The 21,777-nt window shown below is 38.6% G+C and overlaps 2 protein-coding genes across 10 annotated transcripts in view; both read left to right on the forward strand.

Annotated features, from left to right (window-relative positions):
* The window catches only part of LOC149702996 (uncharacterized), an 80,834-nt gene that overhangs the window by 1,305 nt on the left and 57,752 nt on the right, over window positions 1–21,777 (forward strand). The window contains exon 3 of the mRNA XM_089866922.1: window positions 35–114. Within this exon, the coding sequence (XP_089723048.1) occupies window positions 35–114 (80 nt within the window). The remainder of the gene's footprint in view (window positions 1–34; window positions 115–21,777) is intronic.
* On the forward strand, window positions 2,998–11,948 carry LOC149702997 (uncharacterized). 9 transcript variants are annotated; one of them, XM_089866919.1, is made up of 7 exons: window positions 4,091–4,682; window positions 4,990–9,817; window positions 9,983–10,035; window positions 10,103–10,295; window positions 10,362–10,582; window positions 10,650–10,933; window positions 11,149–11,948. In XM_089866919.1, the coding sequence occupies exons 5-7, from the start codon at window positions 10,364–10,366 to the stop codon at window positions 11,360–11,362; spliced, it is 717 nt and encodes a 238-aa protein (XP_089723045.1). In that variant the 5' UTR covers window positions 4,091–4,682; window positions 4,990–9,817; window positions 9,983–10,035; window positions 10,103–10,295; window positions 10,362–10,363; the 3' UTR covers window positions 11,363–11,948. The 9 variants fall into 9 exon arrangements, with proteins under 9 accessions (XP_089723042.1, XP_089723043.1, XP_089723041.1 ...); XM_089866916.1 differs by having other exon boundaries at window positions 2,998–4,682; window positions 4,990–10,295; window positions 10,650–10,824; window positions 10,895–10,933; window positions 11,149–11,282; XM_089866915.1 differs by having other exon boundaries at window positions 3,003–4,682; window positions 9,983–10,295.

Raw genomic sequence — 21,777 nt, forward strand, 5'->3', positions numbered from 1 at the left:
TAAATTAAGATTTATATTTTGATATTTATCGTAGGATTCCGACTTAGTTGAACCGTTTTCAAAATTAAATGACCTAATATCGCAAGTTATCTTCAGGCGGACGAATTTCACTTGGTAGGTAATTGTCCTACCAGGGATAGATTTATTTTTTAAGACGGAATGCACAACGTTTGGCCTTTACTGCAGTCCGACTCATAGCCGAGTATATAGCCCCTTCCTTCAACACGTAACCAAAAAATTAAATTATCTTATTGGCTCACTAAAACTACGTATTGGTGACGTTGCTGACAAGGAGGGCCAAAAATACGTAATTCCTGTTTACCTCTACTACGACCCCTCTTGAATTGTACCATAGCCCACTCGATCACGCGCGTCACGACGCAAGTTGCTCGAGCTATAGCGCGAGCAGCTCAGCGTCCGGGAGCGCGGATCGAGTGGGCTATGGTTGTAAAGTTAACCAAGGCTTAGTGAATGGTCAGGAGTTTTGTGAGCTTAGTGTTTGGTTAAAACCTGTTCGTGCTGTAATATTTATGAAGACTTTTACTCAATTCTAACTCACTTTTAATTTTCTTGGGTCTTCCCCGTTTTTTTTTCAGTTGCAAGCCCTATGTCTTGTGTAACTTCCATTTTAAACAATGTTCTTTCAAAAATTACAATCCGAGCCCATTCCAACTTGGCAGACGAAGGGGCAGACGACGTTTATTAGACCCGGATATACATACAACGCCATAACGAAAATAAGACCCGCCTCTTCTTTCATATCCCTCCGTCACGGGTAAGGGGGTCGTAGACTTGGACGCGCACCCGAATAACCCTGTTACCCATTCCGTCTTAAAAAAATAAATCTATCCCTGGTATATATCAGGCTTTTTCCGTTTGTAAAAACATTTTTAGCCACATCGTAGTGTTTTAGCCACATCGTAGTATACGATGAGGCTCTTAGTTTGACTCGAGCCGTCGTCGTCGTAGTAGTAGTAGTAGCAGAAGTGGATCATATTACAGCTCCCTAGAAGTACAGGACGATATAGCATCGCTGTGCATCAGCATTGTCTCCCAGCACTGAAGGGAAGAGGGTAAATGCGAAACGCAGCGGCGAATTTGTGAACTAAACCAAAGGAATGATTTTGGCGCGAAAGAAATTTTTAAAAAGTGGGGAAGCAAACGGAAGTAAGTAGTAGTCAATGAAAAAAGGTTTGAGAGAGAAGAGCGCTGAAGGGAACAAGTTGTTCCATACATAGTGTTGGGTTGTGAATATAATAGTAGAAGTCCACTTTATGTTTCCGATTTTAAAAAATAAGTGGCTGGTCTGTAGGTATTTCGCTCAATTTTTAAAGGCTTGTGTTGGAAAGGAAATTAATATGAATTCAAATGATCAAAATAGCCTTCATCATGCTAGAACATTTTTCATGCATTCCTAATACAGAACAGAGTTTCGACCGATTTAAAGGTTTTAGCGGGAATAGTTGGACAGATTTATTACTAATTATGGGTTAGAAATTTGTTTTCCTTTCTTAAGTCTGACAAATTTTTTCAATGCTTTAACGTTTTCCGTTTGCGAAAGATGCTGGTCAATATTTTTCAGTTTTACAAAACGTTTTAGTCGCTTACGGTTAAGTGCTTTTAAAATCACATAAATCGTGTTCAATGTGTCTTTCATTCGGGCATTGTAATTAAATACATTGATCCTAGGCCTTTTTCCTGATTAGCAAAAGGAAAATGAGCCATTCTAAATCAAAATTATAACGCGATAACAAGTTTCACACTAATCACGACACTGACAGCCATTCCCATCAACCGGAACTTCCGTAGGCTAACGTAACTCCAGATCCGGGTTAATGGGCAAACTAAACTTGTGAAACTGAGCTATAGATGGCGGGCTTGGATGTCCTGGAAGAAAACGCTGTATATAAAAGCATAACCTACGTCCAGTACTTATAGGGAGCTGTAATATGATCCACTTATGGTAGTAGTAGTAGTAGTGGCCGGGGTAGTCGCTTCGTTATCGTTAGATTTTAGCTTAAAAGGATTCCGATAGTACCTCAACCCACCCATAGGGGGTAACTGAGCTTGGTTAGAGATTTTATTTTAATTAAAATATTTTTTGGTCGCAGACGGGATTCGAACCCGGGTCGCTCACGCAGCAGTAAGACACTTTAACACTATACCACGAGGGTATCAAATCTTAATAAAATAGGGGTAGGTAAAACTTAGTATCAGGACATACATGAGGGTTGTTCCCTTGCTGACTGCGAACTCTTATGATCCCCCAAGCCTACAGCGCAGACGCTAAAAGGCGAGATGGAATGCAAAATTTTACCCCCGTGTCTTTCCCTCTCAGTTACATCAAAGTGGTCTATTGCTTACCTTGTCTGCAAATGCTTCAAGCCCGTGGTAATTATGGCAAGGCTTACCAGTTTCAAATATCCACCAATAATTCTGATGGCGCTAAAGTACAATTCCGACCTGTTTGTCGGTTTTATATGACACCAATTCGGTAGCACAAAATACCTTTAAAACGCAATAATAGGCAAACTGAATGAATACAACCCAACCTAACTTAACTAAACCTAACCTAACTTAAACAAACCTAATCGAACCTAGCCAAACCCAACCCAACCTAACCTAACCAAACAAAACCCAACCCAACTAAACCCAATCTTACCCAACCCAACCAAACCAAACCAAACCCAATCCAATTCAACCCATCCTAACCTAACCTAACCAAACCAAACAAACCTAAACTAACCAAACCTAACCAAATCTAAATCTCAACTTCCGGGCTTGGGCGAAAGGGGAATAAAAACTTTTGGGCGAAAGGAGAATAAAAGATTTTGGGCGAAATATTCCTTTTGGGAATCATGGGATTGGGGAAAATGGGAACATACCAATTCGATAGCCCAAAACACCTTTCATAGCTTTAAAAGTATTATTCTGGCCTTTGTTGGAGTTTAAATGATACCAGAAGCGAGATGAGACTAGAAGTGAAGGGCTCTAGCATTGATAGTACATCCTGGCACTAGTGAACAAATTTGAGGATTTTATGCCGATTCCCACGCGCTAAAACTAGAGAGAGAAAAATTGGTCGAGTTCCAAAAACATTTCACACCCCCTTCCCCTCAACCTAAAGCGCCCGAACACGACGCGGCTCCTTGAATCTAGTTCGGCCGTCTACCACCGCGAGCGTCTCACCGTTTTGGAGGGAAAATTCAGAAACCGCTACTAGAGGGCCAACCGCTCTTGCGTTATCAAGTCTTTTCACTAATGCCGAGTGAAGAATTTGGTTAGCTCAATACTTCTAGTCTCATACCACTTCTGATGATACTCATTTCGGTAGTACAAAATACCTTGTACTCCTCAAAAATACCTTCTTTAAGGGGGTATTTTAGAGTTCCTGTACACAAAGGTATTTAGTAGTACCATTAAAGATACTGCTGGGGATAGAAAAATACCTTAAAATGTACTTGACAGTACGGTTTTTTTTACAGTGTTTAGTATCACCAGGGGTAAATAACGAAAGGAGTTAGAGACGCTAGCTTCCGTAGTGTAGAATACAGTGGGACTTTCAAACGTAGACACAGAAAAGAGAAAACGCCTCGGTCGCGCCGTCTATAATTCAAAATAAGTATGATATTTTCCAACCAATAGCGTGGAAGCAAAGTTTCGAAAGTCATGCTGGGATATCGATTTCCTCCTGTCTGCTAGTTTTCGTCTGCTACTTTCGTCTGCTAGTGTTCGTCTGCTTACGACTAAGTGACAATTAGGCTTAGAGTAAAGTTTATTCATTAAGGTGCACTTGAATTAGAAACATGCAATCTTAAAGTTGGTAAATTCCTTTTTCGATAATGAAATGGAATTAAAGTAGTTTTTGCATCCTTCAATACAGTTTTAGTTGTTTTAATTTCTTTAGTCACAGATACAGTCGATGATCCTGATCCCACAGTTCCCACTGGTACTGACTCGGAAAAATCACTAAGCCGACTCTGTAACCGCGCACTTACGGCAAAACAAGTTTGAACACATTTTGAGGATTTCCCCGGCTTCAAATTGCAAATTGTTGACTTACCTTTCTTCTTCAAATCGCTGTTTACTCGCGATTGAATATAATAACTATATTGGGTTGATTTATGAGACGACTTCACAACATCGACACCCGCCATTTTATTTTACCCAGAATACCTTGCGGTGCGAGGTTTTAAGGCAAAACTTTTAAGGTTCTGGTCTTATTTACAATACAGTTCCAAAGATGGCACTACGTTAGTTACAAATTCTATGACGTTTCAAGGTCCCACTGTATTTTACACTACGGAAGCTAGCGTCTCTAACTCCTTTCGTTATTTACCCCTGGTATCACTAAAAGTTGTAACAATGTATCATTTTGTTGTTGTTTCAACTAAAATTTTCACTGGAGAAGGTAAGGTGTAAGTCCTGAATTTGGTATCAAAAGTCGCTTCGCAAAGAGAAGTTAACAATGCTATTACTTCCGCGTCTTTCTTTATTACCTATAAGAGTTGGAAGCTGGTTCACGTTTCTAGCCCCGCTTGTTTTTCGTGTGCACGATAGCTCCAAAAACTGTATATGTGTATTAACCACACGGAGTAAAAAACATAAATCCATTACAGTTATCAGTTCAAGCCCGTTCCAATGGACTTAATGGGACCCAAAAACCCTGAGTTTATATACCAGTAAGTTCGTTTTATTACTATATCCAAGAGCCCATGTATTACCTAATTTTCCCAAGTCGTTCACAGTTTTTCGCGAGTATTGAATTCATAATACTAAAATTAAATTAAAGAAACTTAATTTGGTCATTGTAAAATTTAATATTTAAAACAGGCACTTGAGTGTATCTTGTGTTCCCTATGTGTTTATGAAATAATATACATTATAATTTAACAAGTTGGGAAAACCAAAATATTACCTCTCCGAGTCAAGAGGTCTACTACTACAAAGTTATTTACCTAGATATGGAATTATTTCTCTTTTTTGAAGTAAAAATTTACGAAATATTGAAGCAGTATTCCAAGCATAGCGAATATACAGTAAAGCAGACGACATTTTACATCCAATAAGGATAAATCTTGGACACATGGAAATCAGTTAATGGCAAAAAGAACAGGAAATGAAGTCTACGCTTCAGCTGTTTACCCTATATTCTGATAGCTACATTCACAACTGGTTAGCAGTGTAAACACTATCGTCTCGTCTCACCTCAACAATATTCTTAGTTTGCCAACATGAGTGTTAACGTTAAATAATACCAAAGCTAAATTGTAGCTAGACGCACTGATAGTCAATGCGCACCATAAAGAGAATAAAAACTCTGTAGCTTAGCCCTACTAATCTAATCGCCACCATGATCTTTTCTTCTATTATAAAATCTTAACCTGATTATTTAAGAGTGTATTTAACTTTCGGCTCACTCTGAACCGTTGATGTCTCTTCATTTCAGACACGAAAATCAAAACCCAAAGTTTACTTCACCCTAAGACCATTAACAACCCTCGGGACTCGCAACGCAATAAGATCCTCGTATTGAAATTTCCGCCTCTAGGAGTTACGGCTGTTTTCGCGACAAGGGTGCCACCAAGCGGCAACGGATAGAAACTTATAGGGTGTACAGAACTTCCGGTTTCGGATATCGCTTAAAAAAGAAATAAGATCGTCTTCTTCTAAATTTGGAGGCCGAGGCCGCAACGGTTTAATGTACAATTATGATAAAATAGCAAAATAATATATCGCTAAATTAGTTTGATATCTGCAATATGGTAGTCAAAAAATATGTAAACGTTAACATTTTCATTCTCATCTTCATCGTCGTGATCCGCCATTTTTAAATAGCAAAGAGAGGAACCTGTAAACCGGAAATTCGGTACCCCCTAAGAGTTTCCTCAATATACCGCGAGGGTCGCTAGGATCGCGCGTAACAGAAAACCACGAAAAGTAAAACGCTTGCGTTACTAGTCCCGGGGGTTGTTAATGGTCTTAGCTTCACCTCAGGCCTCAATTATTTACTCTATATTTCACTAAGCTTATTGCAAGTAATGCTAGATAAACCCGCCGGAGTCTAGACCTTAGCTTTTCTTCTTAAAATTACTAAACCAAGGATTATTCTATATACAGATGTAGTATAGCTTAAGTAATATATAAACAGCCATTTCAAATAATAATATTAAAAAAAATCTTTGGAATATCAAAATGAAACAGAGCTTTAAAGCTACAAAAGCACTAAATGCATCATAATTACGAAAAATATTTCATCATATTCACTTTATATTAAGGATAAAGGGAATATTATGGTTCTGTAGGATTTCTTTACACATCAAAACAAAACGAACTTCTAACGCAGCGCACTGCGGCACTAGTGTAATAACGGACGGACACACACAGACAATAACATAGACTGCTTTTTAACTCTTTCCGTATTAATTTTGAATTGAGAAACAAGATTATCTTAAATATTAAAATAAATATAATTAATATTTAATATTTTCTTCGTTAGTTATTCGCCTTATTGAACGTTACATCGTTTTAAAAAAGAACAATTAAACATTCTTGAGAGACTTGACTAATATTGGCGTTTGAAAAGAAGCATACGCCGGTTGCTTCGCCTTACTAAAATAGGTAGTATATAAGGGTTTCGAATCGCAGCTATGGATAAGAACAGCGCAATTGCGTGAACCTTTGGTGGAAGCCCCACCTTAGGGAGGCCGGACGTTTCTCGTAACCCTGGCCGATCGCCGCGTATGTCTTAACCTTAAGGACGATGATGGAGTAGAAGCCAGGTGTGCAGACTGGTGTCCATGTGGGATGGACAAAAACAATGACCAGAAGATGGTGGTGTGTAGAAACCAGTGTGTACAGACTGGTGTTCCAAGTGGGATGGACAAAGACCAGAAGATGGTGGTGTGTAGAAGCCAGTGTGTACAGACTGGTGTCCAAGTGGGATGGACAAAGACCAGAAAATGGTGGTGTGTAGAAGCCAGTGTGTACAGAGTGGTGTCCAGTTGGGATGGACAAAGAGCAGATGAAGGTGGATTATAGAAGTCAGTAAGATGGACAAATGGCCTGAGGATAGTGGTGTTAGATAGGCAATGGATAATAGCCATTGTAAGTGGAATACAATTTTCCAAATTTCCGGGAACTGTAAATGCGGTCCGGAATTTGGGAAAACGTTTGCTCCGATTTGAAAACTGCGAACGCGGTCCCCTGGGGTGTAAGTCAATAACAACAGACTGACACACAGACACACAGACAGACAGACACGTCGAAATTAGAACCTCTCCGTGACATACGTCACTCGGAGAGGTAAAAACATACCCGTGTTATCCGTAATGTCAGAAGTTCATAACCCCCCCCTCAATGTGTGTGATCAGAAGAAAATAGGGGAAGTGGGTAGCTTGGGCAACTTCGCGAGGCGTCCCGTTTACGGATTTTTCGCGCCATTTACCTCCCCGTGGGGGTGAAGAGAGATAGGATTTTTACGCGCATTAACACACGAGTGACGTTATTCTGTGGACAGTACGGTCCTACGCCTTCCAACTGACTAGAGGCGTCTGCTAGAGGCAGTGAGGCAGTCAGGCACTCAGGCAGAGTGGCAGAGGCTGGAATCGAGTGGTAAGTACTAAATTCATAACTTATTTTAAAATATGTCTTTATTTTTAAATACAATTGTATTTCTAAGTTCCAGGGAAAAATTAACCTGTCCGAAGTTTTGACCTGTGATAGGGAAGAGTTCAAAGTAATAAAGTTGTATCCAAGTTGTTGTTGTTTGATTTTTAACATTGGGATTGGTTTGGGTAGATTTTACTTTTCCTTTCAACACAGCCTGAGTTTTCTTATCGGTAGTTTCCTTGTACGTTAAATCACACTGAGTACTCTTAACGACATTCATTTTATTAAATAACCGAATTTTCGTCCTTAATTAAACCAATATCCGCATTAACCTGTTGCCTGACGTAACCCTAACTCAAACTGAAGCACAGCAGAAATATAAGCAGACTACACAAGTTAGTTCCACAGTTCGCTACATGGTGGCGTTCGCAATGAAATCTGGTACTATTTTATGCTTCGCGCCGATTGGCCAGATTCAAATTTTAAGGGTGGTAGGGGAATCGACCATAGACCTATTCACATTAAGGGCCGCGCATGAGAAGTTACAATGTTTGGGGGCATGAGTTATAGCGCTTCTATGGAGTTAAACGTGTAAACTAAACTACGATGGACGTATGGGAGACCTTTTGAAAGTTAATATTAAAATAAAATGCCTAGTATTTAAAACCGAGATAGTACAATTAAAATCATGTTAAGAAATAAAGTGTTTAAGTTCTAATGGAAACGGTGCATTGATATTAGTAGGCCGCTATAACTCACTAAGCCTTGGCGACGGTACGGGATCATCGCTTCATAGACGGCGATGTCCGCCGTTGCCGTGCCGAAAGCGCTGTGTATAAATGCCCGTAAGCCCTGGCGCCTAATTTAGTGTGTAGAATTTCATTAAATGCCCTAATTTTACGTCCATCAATTGAATTCGATAAAATTTCACCTCGGAAGTTCAATTAATACTTTTACAACAAGTAATACAACACTGTTTTATAAAAATAAACTCGAATGCGTAGCAAATAAGGCAAAAGGAATGGTTAAAAGTACTGCACTGCCCCCAAACATTCTTTCTACGCATGCTCACCTCTCGAAATTCCCCCCCCCCTTTTCACCCCCGCTCTACCGGTGAAAAGGTCTATTGTAAGTGAGAATCACTGGACGACTTGTATGGCTCAAGGCTACGGCTACCCACTTCCCCTATTTTCTTCTGGTGTGATGGACTCTTGGTAATGCGTTGGGCTCGTTTGGCTGGTTTTCCCTCCTTACGGTTGTTTATTAGTTAATTGTGATTCAAAATGGTGACTCCATTTCTTCATTATCGTCGCCGACCGTTATTATTTATGAGTCGCGCACAAACGCGATTCGGAGTACTAAATTAGTCTTTAGGACCATGTTCCGTAAGTATGACACCACCTATACATCGTAATGCTAGAGACCTACTAAGAGCTAGTTTGAGAACGACGCGAGAATTGACAAAACACGGTTTAGCAGCGCATCTTCCTATTTCATCTGTACTAAGCCTTTGACATAGTCTCGCGTCGCTTTTTGAGAATCTACGACGTTTCACCTACGTCACTTCATGACAAGCTCTCAATAACCAGTGACAAACTTATGTAACATATCTTACCAACTTATGTTAGTACTTAAGTTCATATCGCGATAAAGTTTTTAACAAAAGCGAAGGTCTCAAGATGGCCGATATTGATTGCGAGTTTCGGGACCATCTTCTCACGAAGCGCGCTGGTCATCAAGTCTAGGTAATCGCACCGTGGAAGAAGAAGGGTGAATGGAATGGTGAGGTGAATAGGCAGACGGCTACGCGAAATGTAGGGTCACGTGGAAAAACTCTCCTCTCCTCTCGGCACTAGCTGTAACTCGATTACTGCTCTGCGCAATATTGGCGCGCAAGCCACCTCCTTGCGCGTACAGAGAGAGGGATACACTGTTTAGATCCGCTCTCAACCGCTGCGCAGAAGCTTTCAACGTTGGTGATAAACTCGGGAAGGAGGGGATGAAAAGGGGGAAGTTACGATTTTTCAAAGCGCTCTCTTTAACACTATAGGACCCTTCCATACACCCTTCTTCTTCCTTGATCGCACTACCACGATAACCCTTTCTTTGTTCTCCTGCGTTTTCGTGAGACCCGTGGTGCGAATCGGGGATTTACCCATGACGTAGGAGTTCGACGTGGGTCGAGGATCCACCACGTTGTCCAAAGGTAATTCTTTGCAGTGTCACCATCAGGCGTGATTATCGAGGGGTTGGATAAACATATCTTCTATGGGAAAACCAGCCCTACCTACGTTACAGTATCTTACTCTTGAATTACTGAACAATTATACTGTAACCACCAATGATGAGTATAAATTCTCTTAAATATCAGGACATTCACATGTTTTACATGGTGGCTGACACCTCTGTCTACGGGAGACTGAAGTACTTTGTAAATACTGCATGGGTTAATACTCCAGATACGTTTCTAATAAGTAAAGCTCCGGAAAAGTACGAAACCACAGCTTCGACACCACTAATATCCTGGGATAATGACGTCAAACTGGCTATTATCATCGCTTCACTATTAGTCACGCTCTGTACAACCTTCGTGCACTTCATCATTCCCACTAAAGATAGGACCTCTTTTCGAAAATTATTCTTCAAGTACTTGTGGGAAATATCCCGTTCGATCTCGCATCAAGGTAATAAGTTGCAACTTTGAAAGCGGGGATTGACCATAAATGATAACCACTCGCTTCCCTGTTTAGCCATGGATAACGTTTCACGGTACTTGTCCAGCAGGATTGTAATTGGTTCCTGGTTATTGGATAGTTTGGTGATATTTACCTACATCTGTTCTTTCCTGAGTTCAAACTTGTCAGAGATAGCCTATGCCAAAATCGATACCGTCTCGGATTTGATCACGGCCACAAAAATGCAACCAGTGGTCATCAAGAACCTGCAGGCACACGTGCTGATGCAAATCAAGGTTGGTCTCATTGGCGTAATCTTTTATACTCGTGTAAGGTCGTTTCATTCATTACGTTATGTTTAAGTCGGAGTACGACGTCGTGGCAAAGAGGTTTATCGAGATGGTGGAAAAGGAACAGTCCTACTTCACCATCGAAAACCTGATATCGGACGACGCATTATTTAGGGATATCCGAGACGGGAAGAAGGCCTTGGTGGTCCATAAATTATTGTGGATCGCGATTTTCGACATCATCCAGGGTAAAGAAATTGCCTTTTATTATGGCAAAGAGTCCTTAAGTTCCGGTGTTATGACGGGTTTCTTCAACAGAAGTCTTTCGGTTAGCAACCAAGAGATTTTTAACCAACTGTACGTTTCCTCACGCAATTGGATAAGAAACCAAAATAAGACCTTAGAACGTTCCATGATGGTATTGGATCGTGAGCGCACGAATACCTACGATACCGATTCATACACTCTCAGGTCTTATAAGGGTTCTTGGTTTGAACACGAATTTATACCACTCATGGGGTATAACTTCCTGGTGTGAACAATAAAACTTATATTTAAGGCATTTCCATTAGAATTCTACACATGGTGGAAACGAAAATGCCATACCAATTCCTTTTTCACAACAGCTACTTGATAGAAAGACGCACTTGGCAACCTGATCCAGAGGCTGAAGTTTCCCCGACAACTCTTAACGACATATCAATCGTTTTTCGAACAGCGCTTGTATGCCAGTGTCTTAATTGCCTAATTCTGCTTGCCGAAATACTCGTGTTTTTCAGAAGATAATTAAATTAAAGGATACTTTTTTTCGAAAGAGCAATTAAAATTATCGATATCTTAAATTGGGGGAAGTCTTCACATGAGCAGTTCCCGTATGAGCGGATTTCATAATAGCGGTCCTCATAACAGCAGGTCCCTAAATAGCGGTTCCCGAAATGGCAGTTTACCCGTTACAGCCATTACCGATATAGCGGTTCTCGTAAACGCGGCGTACCGTTACAGCAGTTCTCTAAAGAGCGAAAAATCAGATATGCGAAAAACGATTGTTGTTTATTATGGTGTAAGCTGGCCCAGAAGGGTTATATGAACTCAAAAAGAACTAGGTCAGATATGGATAATTTGGTTAGGTTAAAGTTGATTATTTCAACTAAATAGTATTAGGTCAGGGTAGGTTTTGTTTCGTTTGGTTAGACTTAGGTTGGTAATATTTTGGAAATAGTGTAACCATGGATTTATAATAGAAGCGTAAGCTTCTATTATAAATCCATGGTGTAAGTAAGCTTCTATTATAAATCCATGGTGTAACAATGTTAAACCTTTTCTAAAATATTGTTGTTTTCATTGACTTCCCAAATAATAATATTGTTACTGTTACAATCACAGGCGTGCGCACGGGTCGGGCAGGGTGGGCCCTGGCCCGACATGAAATGTTTCAAGGGGGCGCAAAAGCCGGAAAAATAAGGACGCAAAATTTGGGTATTAGTTCTGCAGACTGCAGGAACATCAGCGAAACGCCGAAAGGGAACGGAAATGTGAATAACAGAGCCACTATGAGAAATGCGATGGTCAGACGGGGGACGGGAAAATTTTGTGTTCTCTCGTATAGTCTCGGGTGTTAACCCTTACAAAAATCTTCTTTAGAACTCTTTAGAAAATTCCTTGGGAAATTTCTTTAGAAATCCTTAAGGAGTTCTTAGGGAAATTGGGGAATATTGGTTTCTTTTTCTTTGGAAAATGCTTTGGAAATAACTTTGGAATTTTCTTGGGAAATAACTTTGGAATTTTCTTGGGAAATATCTTTGGAATTATCTTTGGAATTTTCTTGGGAATTATCTTTGGAATTTCCTTGGGAAATAACTTTGGAATTTCCTTGGGAAATAACGTTTGAATTTTCTTGGGAAATATCTTTGGAATTTTCTCGGGAAATATAGGGAAGATTATTGGGTAAATTAATCTAGCCCTCTAGAAACGAGGATAGTTCTCACATGCAGAACCATATCCCAATGCAGGGAGTGCAGTTCTAATATGCTGAACAACACTTCTTATAGCATGGGCAGTTCCCGCATGCAGTGCGAAACTGCTTATAAAGTCAGACGTATAATCGACTTAAAAACATCCGTAAACGGCAGAAAGTTTTAATCTTGTGCAATTGTATGGGTTACTAAGGGGGTTTTGGAGGCTTCAATGCCCAAGCAGTAGATACAGATGTAGTTGTTAAGTTTAATAATGTATTTTCACTGAGAGTTTTTTGAGTACCAGAAACGCGTTTAACCTAATTTTATCTACAATATTTTTTAAAAAATATTTATTTGGGACTCTAATTACGCTCGAAATAAAGATAAAACATGTCACAAAAGAATTAATTTAAGGTTAATTTTACTTTTCAAAAGCGAAAGTTTCGACTGCCAGCTTATACTCCCTGCATGTAAATCTAAACAACACGATTTTAATTACGTGTATTTTACTTTTAATTTAATTTATCCTTTGCATAAACACCTCAAGAATTATTAAAGGAAAAAAAAACGAAAATAGGTAAATATGATAAACCATTTCAGCAATTGCTGAGCCTTAGCTACGGGACAAGCCTTTGTGAAACGTTTTTAATTATTTAGCTATCAATCAATGCCTATGCAGGAAAACTTAAGCAAAACAATTTTGGGTAAAATATTTTGAGATAATTATATGTAAAGCATAATTGCTAATATATCTGCTGGTCCTTTGAAATTCATCTCTAGAATTCTAAACGAATTTCATTGGAAAATTAACCCCTGACCTTCTTTGGAAATTTATCTCAAGATTTCCTTAAGAATTTCGTTGGAAAATATTCCATAGACGTTTTTTCGAAATTTATCTCAATAATTCCTATCGAATTTCTTTGGGAAATTAACCCTAGACTTTCTTTGGAAATTTATCTCAAGAATTCTTTAAGAATTTCGTTGAAAAATATTCCACATACGTTCTTTGGAAATTGATCTCAAGTATTCTTGAAGAATTTCGTTGGCAAATATTCCCTAGATGTTCTTTGGAGATTGATCTCAAGAGTTTCTAAAGAATTTCTTTGGAAAACAAACCCAAGACCTTCTTTGGAAATTAATCTCTAGAATTCCTAAAGAGTTTCTTTGGAAAATAAACCTTATACATTCTTTGAAAATTTACCTCTAGAATTCCTAAGGAATTTCTTTGGAAAATATTCGTTAAACCTTCTTTGGAAATTAATCTCTAGAATTCCTAAAGAGTTTCTTTGGAAAATAAACCTTATACATTCTTTGGAAATTTACCTCTAGAATTCCTAAAGAATTTCTTTGGAAAATATTCGTTAAACCTTCTTTGGAAATTTACCTCTAGAATTCCTAAAGAGTTTCTTTGGAAAATATTCGTTAAACCTTCTTTGGAAATTAATCTCTAGAATTCCTAAAGAGTTTCTTTGGAAAATAAACCTTATACATTCTTTGGAAATTTACCTCTAGAATTCCTAAAGAATTTCTTTGGAAAATATTCGTTATACCTTCTTTGGAAATTAATCTTTAGAATTCCTAATGAGTTTCTTTGGAAAATAAACCTTATACCTTCTTTGGAAATTTATCTCTAGAATTCCAAAAGAATTTCTTTGGAAAATAATCTCAAGACATTCTTTGGACATTTGTCTCAAGACTTCTTTAGGAAATTCCAAAGAAAGTCTTTGGGAATTGTTCCTTTAGGAAATGATCCCAAGGGCTCCATAGGGTTCCAAAGAATGGCCTTTGGAATTCCTAAGAACATTTTTGTTAGGGGGTAGGGGCGCAAAATTAACTAGGCGGCCCGACCTTACTGAAAACCCTGCGCACGCCTGTGCTAATTTTATAAGTCGGTTGACAGTCTTCCGAATGCTCTAAATTTAGCCTGTTTTTCTTACTCTAGATTATATTAAATCAGGCGCGACCAAGTTTTAGCCTTGTTTTGAAACATTCCGCCGGGTTGACTTTATTAAGTCTTGCATTTTCAGTTTTAGTCTGGTTCACAGGCGTGCGCACGGGTCGGGCAGGGTGGGCCCTGGCCCGACATGAAATGTTTCAAGGGGGCGCAAAAGCCGGAAAAATAAGGACGCAAAATTTGGGTATTAGTTCTGCAGACTGCAGGAACATCAGCGAAACGCCGAAAGGGAACGGAAATGTGAATAACAGAGCCACTATGAGAAATGCGATGGTCAGACGGGGGACGGGAAAATTTTGTGTTCTCTCGTATAGTCTCGGGTGTTAACCCTTACAAAAATCTTCTTTAGAACTCTTTAGAAAATTCCTTGGGAAATTTCTTTAGAAATCCTTAAGGAGTTCTTAGGGAAATTGGGGAATATTGGTTTCTTTTTCTTTGGAAAATGCTTTGGAAATAACTTTGGAATTTTCTTGGGAAATAACTTTGGAATTTTCTTGGGAAATATCTTTGGAATTATCTTTGGAATTTTCTTGGGAATTATCTTTGGAATTTCCTTGGGAAATAACTTTGGAATTTCCTTGGGAAATAACGTTTGAATTTTCTTGGGAAATATCTTTGGAATTTTCTCGGGAAATATAGGGAAGATTATTGGGTAAATTAATCTAGCCCTCTAGAAACGAGGATAGTTCTCACATGCAGAACCATATCCCAATGCAGGGAGTGCAGTTCTAATATGCTGAACAACACTTCTTATAGCATGGGCAGTTCCCGCATGCAGTGCGAAACTGCTTATAAAGTCAGACGTATAATCGACTTAAAAACATCCGTAAACGGCAGAAAGTTTTAATCTTGTGCAATTGTATGGGTTACTAAGGGGGTTTTGGAGGCTTCAATGCCCAAGCAGTAGATACAGATGTAGTTGTTAAGTTTAATAATGTATTTTCACTGAGAGTTTTTTGAGTACCAGAAACGCGTTTAACCTAATTTTATCTACAATATTTTTTAAAAAATATTTATTTGGGACTCTAATTACGCTCGAAATAAAGATAAAACATGTCACAAAAGAATTAATTTAAGGTTAATTTTACTTTTCAAAAGCGAAAGTTTCGACTGCCAGCTTATACTCCCTGCATGTAAATCTAAACAACACGATTTTAATTACGTGTATTTTACTTTTAATTTAATTTATCCTTTGCATAAACACCTCACGAATTATTAAAGGAAAAAAAAACGAAAATAGGTAAATATGATAAACCATTTCAGCAATTGCTGAGCCTTAGCTACGGGACAAGCCTTTGTGAAACGTTTTTAATTATTTAGCTATCAAGTCAATGCCTATGCAGGAAAACTTAAGCAAAACAATTTTGGGTAAAATATTTTGAGATAATTATATGTAAAGCATAATTGCTAATATATCTGCTGGTCCTTTGAAATTCATCTCTAGAATTCTAAACGAATTTCATTGGAAAATTAACCCCTGACCTTCTTTGGAAATTTATCTCAAGATTTCCTTAAGAATTTCGTTGGAAAATATTCCATAGACGTTTTTTCGAAATTTATCTCAATAATTCCTATCGAATTTCTTTGGGAAATTAACCCTAGACTTTCTTTGGAAATTTATCTCAAGAATTCTTTAAGAATTTCGTTGAAAAATATTCCACATACGTTCTTTGGAAATTGATCTCAAGTATTCTTGAAGAATTTCGTTGGCAAATATTCCCTAGATGTTCTTTGGAGATTGATCTCAAGTGTTTCTAAAGAATTTCTTTGGAAAACAAACCCAAGACCTTCTTTGGAAATTAATCTCTAGAATTCCTAAAGAGTTTCTTTGGAAAATAAACCTTATACATTCTTTGAAAATTTACCTCTAGAATTCCTAAGGAATTTCTTTGGAAAATATTCGTTAAACCTTCTTTGGAAATTAATCTCTAGAATTCCTAAAGAGTTTCTTTGGAAAATAAACCTTATACATTCTTTGGAAATTTACCTCTAGAATTCCTAAAGAATTTCTTTGGAAAATATTCGTTAAACCTTCTTTGGAAATTTACCTCTAGAATTCCTAAAGAGTTTCTTTGGAAAATATTCGTTAAACCTTCTTTGGAAATTAATCTCTAGAATTCCTAAAGAGTTTCTTTGGAAAATAAACCTTATACATTCTTTGGAAATTTACCTCTAGAATTCCTAAAGAATTTCTTTGGAAAATATTCGTTATACCTTCTTTGGAAATTAATCTTTAGAATTCCTAATGAGTTTCTTTGGAAAATAAACCTTATACCTTCTTTGGAAATTTATCTCTAGAATTCCAAAAGAATTTCTTTGGAAAATAATCTCAAGACATTCTTTGGACATTTGTCTCAAGACTTCTTTAGGAAATTCCAAAGAAAGTCTTTGGGAATTGTTCCTTTAGGAAATGATCCCAAGGGCTCCATAGGGTTCCAAAGAATGGCCTTTGGAATTCCTAAGAACATTTTTGTTAGGGGGTAGGGGCGCAAAATTAACTAGGCGGCCCGACCTTACTGAAAACCCTGCGCACGCCTGTGGTCTGGTTATGAGACAGTCCGCTGGCTTCTCCATTTTAACTCTGGTACGATCAAGTTTTGATCTTGTTATGTGACAGTCAGCCGACTTGGCTATATTAAGCCTCGAATTTTCAGTTTTAGTCTGTTTATGAGACAGTCCGCAGGCTTGACTATATTGAGTCTCGCATTTTCAGTTTTAGTCTTGTTATGAGACAGTCCGCCGGCTTTTCTATATTAAGCCTCGCATTTTCAGTTTTAGTCTGTTTATGAGACAGTCCGAGGGTTTTACTATATCAAATCTCGCCTTTTCAGTTTAAGTTTGGTTATGAGACAGTCCGCCGGCTTGACAATGTTAAGTCTCGCATTTTCAGTTTTAGTCTGGTTATGAGACAGTCCGCCGGCTTCTCTATATTGAGCCTCGCATTTTCAGTTTTAGTCTGTTTATGAGACTCCGCTGGTTTTACTATATCAAGTCTCGCATTTTCAGTTTTGGTCTGGTTATGAGACAGTCCGCTGGCTTCTCTGTATTAAGTGTGGCGCGTTCAAGTTATACTCATGTTTTGAGACAGTGCGCTAGCTTTTCTATATAAAGTCTCGCTCATTCAATTATTAGTCTCGTTATGAGACAGTCCGCCGGCTTCTCTAAGTCTCGCACGTTTAACTAAACAAGAGTATAACTTGAACGCGCCACACTCATAACCAGACTGAAACTGAAAATGCGAGACTTAATATAGAGAAGCCAGCAGACTGTCTTATGACGATCGTCATGAGACAGTCCGCCGGCTTCTCTACATTTCAGTATCTGATATCCATTATTAGTATTGTTATTAGATGTTTTAGGTGTCATGGGTTTTTATTTTATTCCTTATTTCAGTCCCTGACTTCCTTGGTTTAATCTTGTAATGAGAGTAATGAGACATTCCCCTGGCTCTCCCATGATAAGTCAATGACTTCCTTATTTGAGAACTCTAATCAGACAGTCCCATAGTTACGATATATTAAGCTTCGCGCGTGCTAAATTTAGACTTGTAATGGAACGATCTGCCGGCTGCTCTATGCTTGAGTTTCCAACGTCGTCGAGCTTGTTGGAATTTACCTGAATTGTATCTATATCATGTCAACGTTTGATTTCTTCAATTTGTTCCGTTTTTCATTGTAAACTTCTGTTACTTTATTTTAACGATAAAAGTTTATGGAAATGTGTGTTTGTTTTCCTTTAACAATACTCCATGGTGACAGATTACTAGCAGCCGATGGATAGCGGCATGCTCGTCAAGTGATCACGACTCCCACACTCTTCGTGAACGGCCCAAGATGGTCCCGAAACTCGCAATCAATATCGGCCATCTTGAGACCTTCGCTTTTGTTAAAAACTTTATACCGATATGAACTTAAGTACTAACATAAGGTGGTAAGATATGTTACATAAGTTTGTCACTGGTTATTGAGAGCGACGAATAATGAAGAAAAGGAGTCGCCATTTTGAATCACAATTAACTAATAAACCATCGTAAGGAGGGAAAACCAGCCAAACGAGCACAACGCATTACCAGGAGTCCATCACATACATTGAGGGGGCTATGAACTTCTGACATTACGGATAACACGGGTATCTTTTTTAATTATAATGTATATTATTTCATAAACACATAGGGAACACAAGATACATTCAATTGCTTGTTTTAAATATTAAATTTTACAATGACCAAATTAAGTTTCTTTAATTTAATTTTAGTATTATGAATTCGTGTCAATACTCGCGAAAAACTGTGAACGACTCGGGAAAATTAGGTTATGTAAAATAATGTGCTTATAAACTTTAATTAATTAAAATAGTGTTTTAAATTTGTATAATTTCTGTGCATAACTTTGGTTTAATAATTGTTGTATATAATTTCTGTTTGATCTATTTTTGTATTTAAATTCTCTTGTGCATGGCCATGCAAACTTGTAAAAATTTTAACAAAAAGAAACCTTTTAGAGTGGTTTAGAAATCCAGGTGCGGCCACCGACGTTGTGGCGTCGGGGCTTGTCGAAATAGATAAAAAGAGGTGATAACGTGTCACGGGCTGAGCTTACTGCCCTAAGGGTAAGGAAGGGTTAAAATCGGTGCAGTATAGAAGCCTGCATGATTCCAAGAAAACCAAAAAAAGGAGGGAAACCTTTAGAATAGAATAAGTATTCGAACATTGAGCATCGAGCGTCCGAGCTGTTAAGAAGTAAAAATATAAGAGCGAGCTAAACAAAATAAATGTAACGTGCGAGCATTAACTAAAAAGTCTAAGAGCAAATTAGTGCAAAATAACAATTAAATAAGAACCGAGCTTAATAAAAGTAATTATGTGCAGAGCAAAAGTGTGCTTTATTTAACCCAAACATACACTTCAAACCAGAGCTGGCGTTGGTAATGTTTCAGTCCGTTACCATCGTTTCCCACATAAAAATAATTTCGGTAGAACCAGGGACCGGCGATATGAACTTAATTTCGCTACACTAATTTTGGTGCCGAAACCCGGGAGCTAAAACAAAAGGACTTCGTGCAAATTCCAGGAAAGTGTATGTAGTGCGGGTGAACTTTAATAATACGAACATGACCGAATTAACTAAACTTGAGAGCAGGCGTAACGTGCTACGCAAAAGTTTAAAACAAGCGATAGACTTAATTCAATCTGAGCTAAAGGCTGAGATGCCGGACGAAGACATTTTATTGGATCAAGTCGCTCAAATTGTCGCGCGCGAAAAGAAGCTAACAAGTCTAAATGAGGCAATAATTGACCTAATAACGGATCTGGATAAAATGGACGAGGAAAATGAAGAAGTCGATACGTGGACGGAAGAAATAACCTTATGGAAGGACCGAGCGAAGCGGCTAGTTGAAAGGTACGAAAGAGACCGGTACGAAGGAAGGAACGGAAACGGAGCGACGGGCGGTACTGGAATATCTTTACCGAGTTTACAAACGAGCAGCGCAACAACAACAGTCAAGCTACCTCAACTACAAATTAAAAAATTCGACGGCGACCACGATCTGTGGTTCGAATTCTGGGGACAATACGAAGGAGCCATCCACAATAATTGTGCTTTATCAAATTCAGATAAGTTTAATTACTTGAAATCATACTTAGAGGGTTTCGCGGCAAGATCTATTAAGGGCATTACAGTTTCTAACGAAAATTACGAGTTTGCAATAAATACTTTAAAGAAACGTTTTGGACGTAAGGGAATGGTTTTGAGCGAAAGGTTAAACAATTTTTTGGAATTAATGTCTGTGCAAAAATCTGATGATGTACGAGGACTCAGGCATTTGCATGACTCTGCGCAAATAGAGGTTAGGAGTTTGCAGTCTTTAGGGCTTTTGACTACGGACTCCGGAGAACTGTTCGCCCAAATGTTAGGAGGTTTGTTGCCGCCAGAAATTTTGGAGGGTTTTTGTAGGGAGATTGAGAAAAAAGAGAAAATAGAAGAAAAAGAAGTCTCAATTTGGAATTTAGAGGAGATGCTAGATTTTTTGCGGGTTGAAATCGAAATAAAAGAAAGAGCCTTGTCCGTTACCAGAAGAACGGTCCCAATAAAATCAAACAATAGCGCCCAGCAACGTGACCCTAACAAAGATAAGCTTAAATTCAACTCTTGGAGTAGACCAAAATCAATGCCTTCTGCCGCTGTTTTAAATACAGCTGTAAAATCTTATAACCGAGCATGTCCTTTTTGTGAAGGCCCCCATCCTTATTATAGTTGCGACAGGCTTGATGTCACCGAGAAAAAGGGGATTGCACTAAAGAAAAAATTGTGCTTTTTGTGTTTAAACATGGGACACTCCGCGCAATATTGTAGGGGTAGAATTCAAAGATGTAGGAAATGCGGCCGTAGCCATCACCAAATTCTATGCGTACAAAATCTAGATAACAATACCGAGCCAAAGAGAGCGTTTCAACAAGAGAGCATGCCTGATAACCAAGAAGTAGCTAGTTTACACGTGGCCCACCCGGTAGCGAAAGGAGCACCCGAGATATTACTTCAAACCGCGCAGGCAGCAATAATGGGTTCAAACGACGAAATAGGTAGAGCGCGTTGTTTATTTGATGGAGGTAGCCATCGATGCTTTGTGAAAGAAAAAATGTCCCGAGAGTTGAATTTAGAGCAAATTGGGGAAGAAACTCTCAGTATTCATCCTTTTGGGAGGGATCAACCCATAGTGTCCGTTAGGCGCAAGGTAAAAATAGTATTAAAGAATATTCAGAGCAACGAGCAAGTAGAAATACAGGCACTAGAAACACCCGAAATATCAGGAGCAGCATTAACCGTGCCAGGTAGAGAAATTGCCCAAGAAATGAAAAGTAGAGGGCTACAATTAGCCGATGTTCAAGATAAGGGCGGAGCTAAAACGGTCAAAACAATAGATATTTTGATTGGGGCAGACTATTTTTGGAAGGTGGCTAAAGCCACCCCTATTCTGAGTCTTGGCGAGGGTTTGGTAGCAATTGACACAAAATTAGGTTGGACATTACAAGGTCCAACTAATATGAGCGCAACCGCAATAAGTGCAAATAATATAGCCGTAATGAAGGTATCAGTTTCCCAACTAAATGCGGACGAGCATTTAACTGAATTAGTTTCCTCATTCTGGGATTTAGAGCACGTGGGGATAACGGCTAAGAGCGAAATAGAAACACCTGGGGAAAATGACGTTTTAAAAACCTTCCAAGAAACAATAGAATTTAGGGATGGACGTTATTCAGTTGCACTTCCTTGGAAAGATAACGTGAATAAACT

Source organism: Phalangium opilio, unplaced genomic scaffold (assembly GCF_054372755.1).
Source record: "Phalangium opilio isolate 3A_F unplaced genomic scaffold, DU_Popi_V2 ptg000017l_1, whole genome shotgun sequence".
NCBI classification, from domain to species: domain Eukaryota; kingdom Metazoa; phylum Arthropoda; class Arachnida; order Opiliones; family Phalangiidae; genus Phalangium; species Phalangium opilio.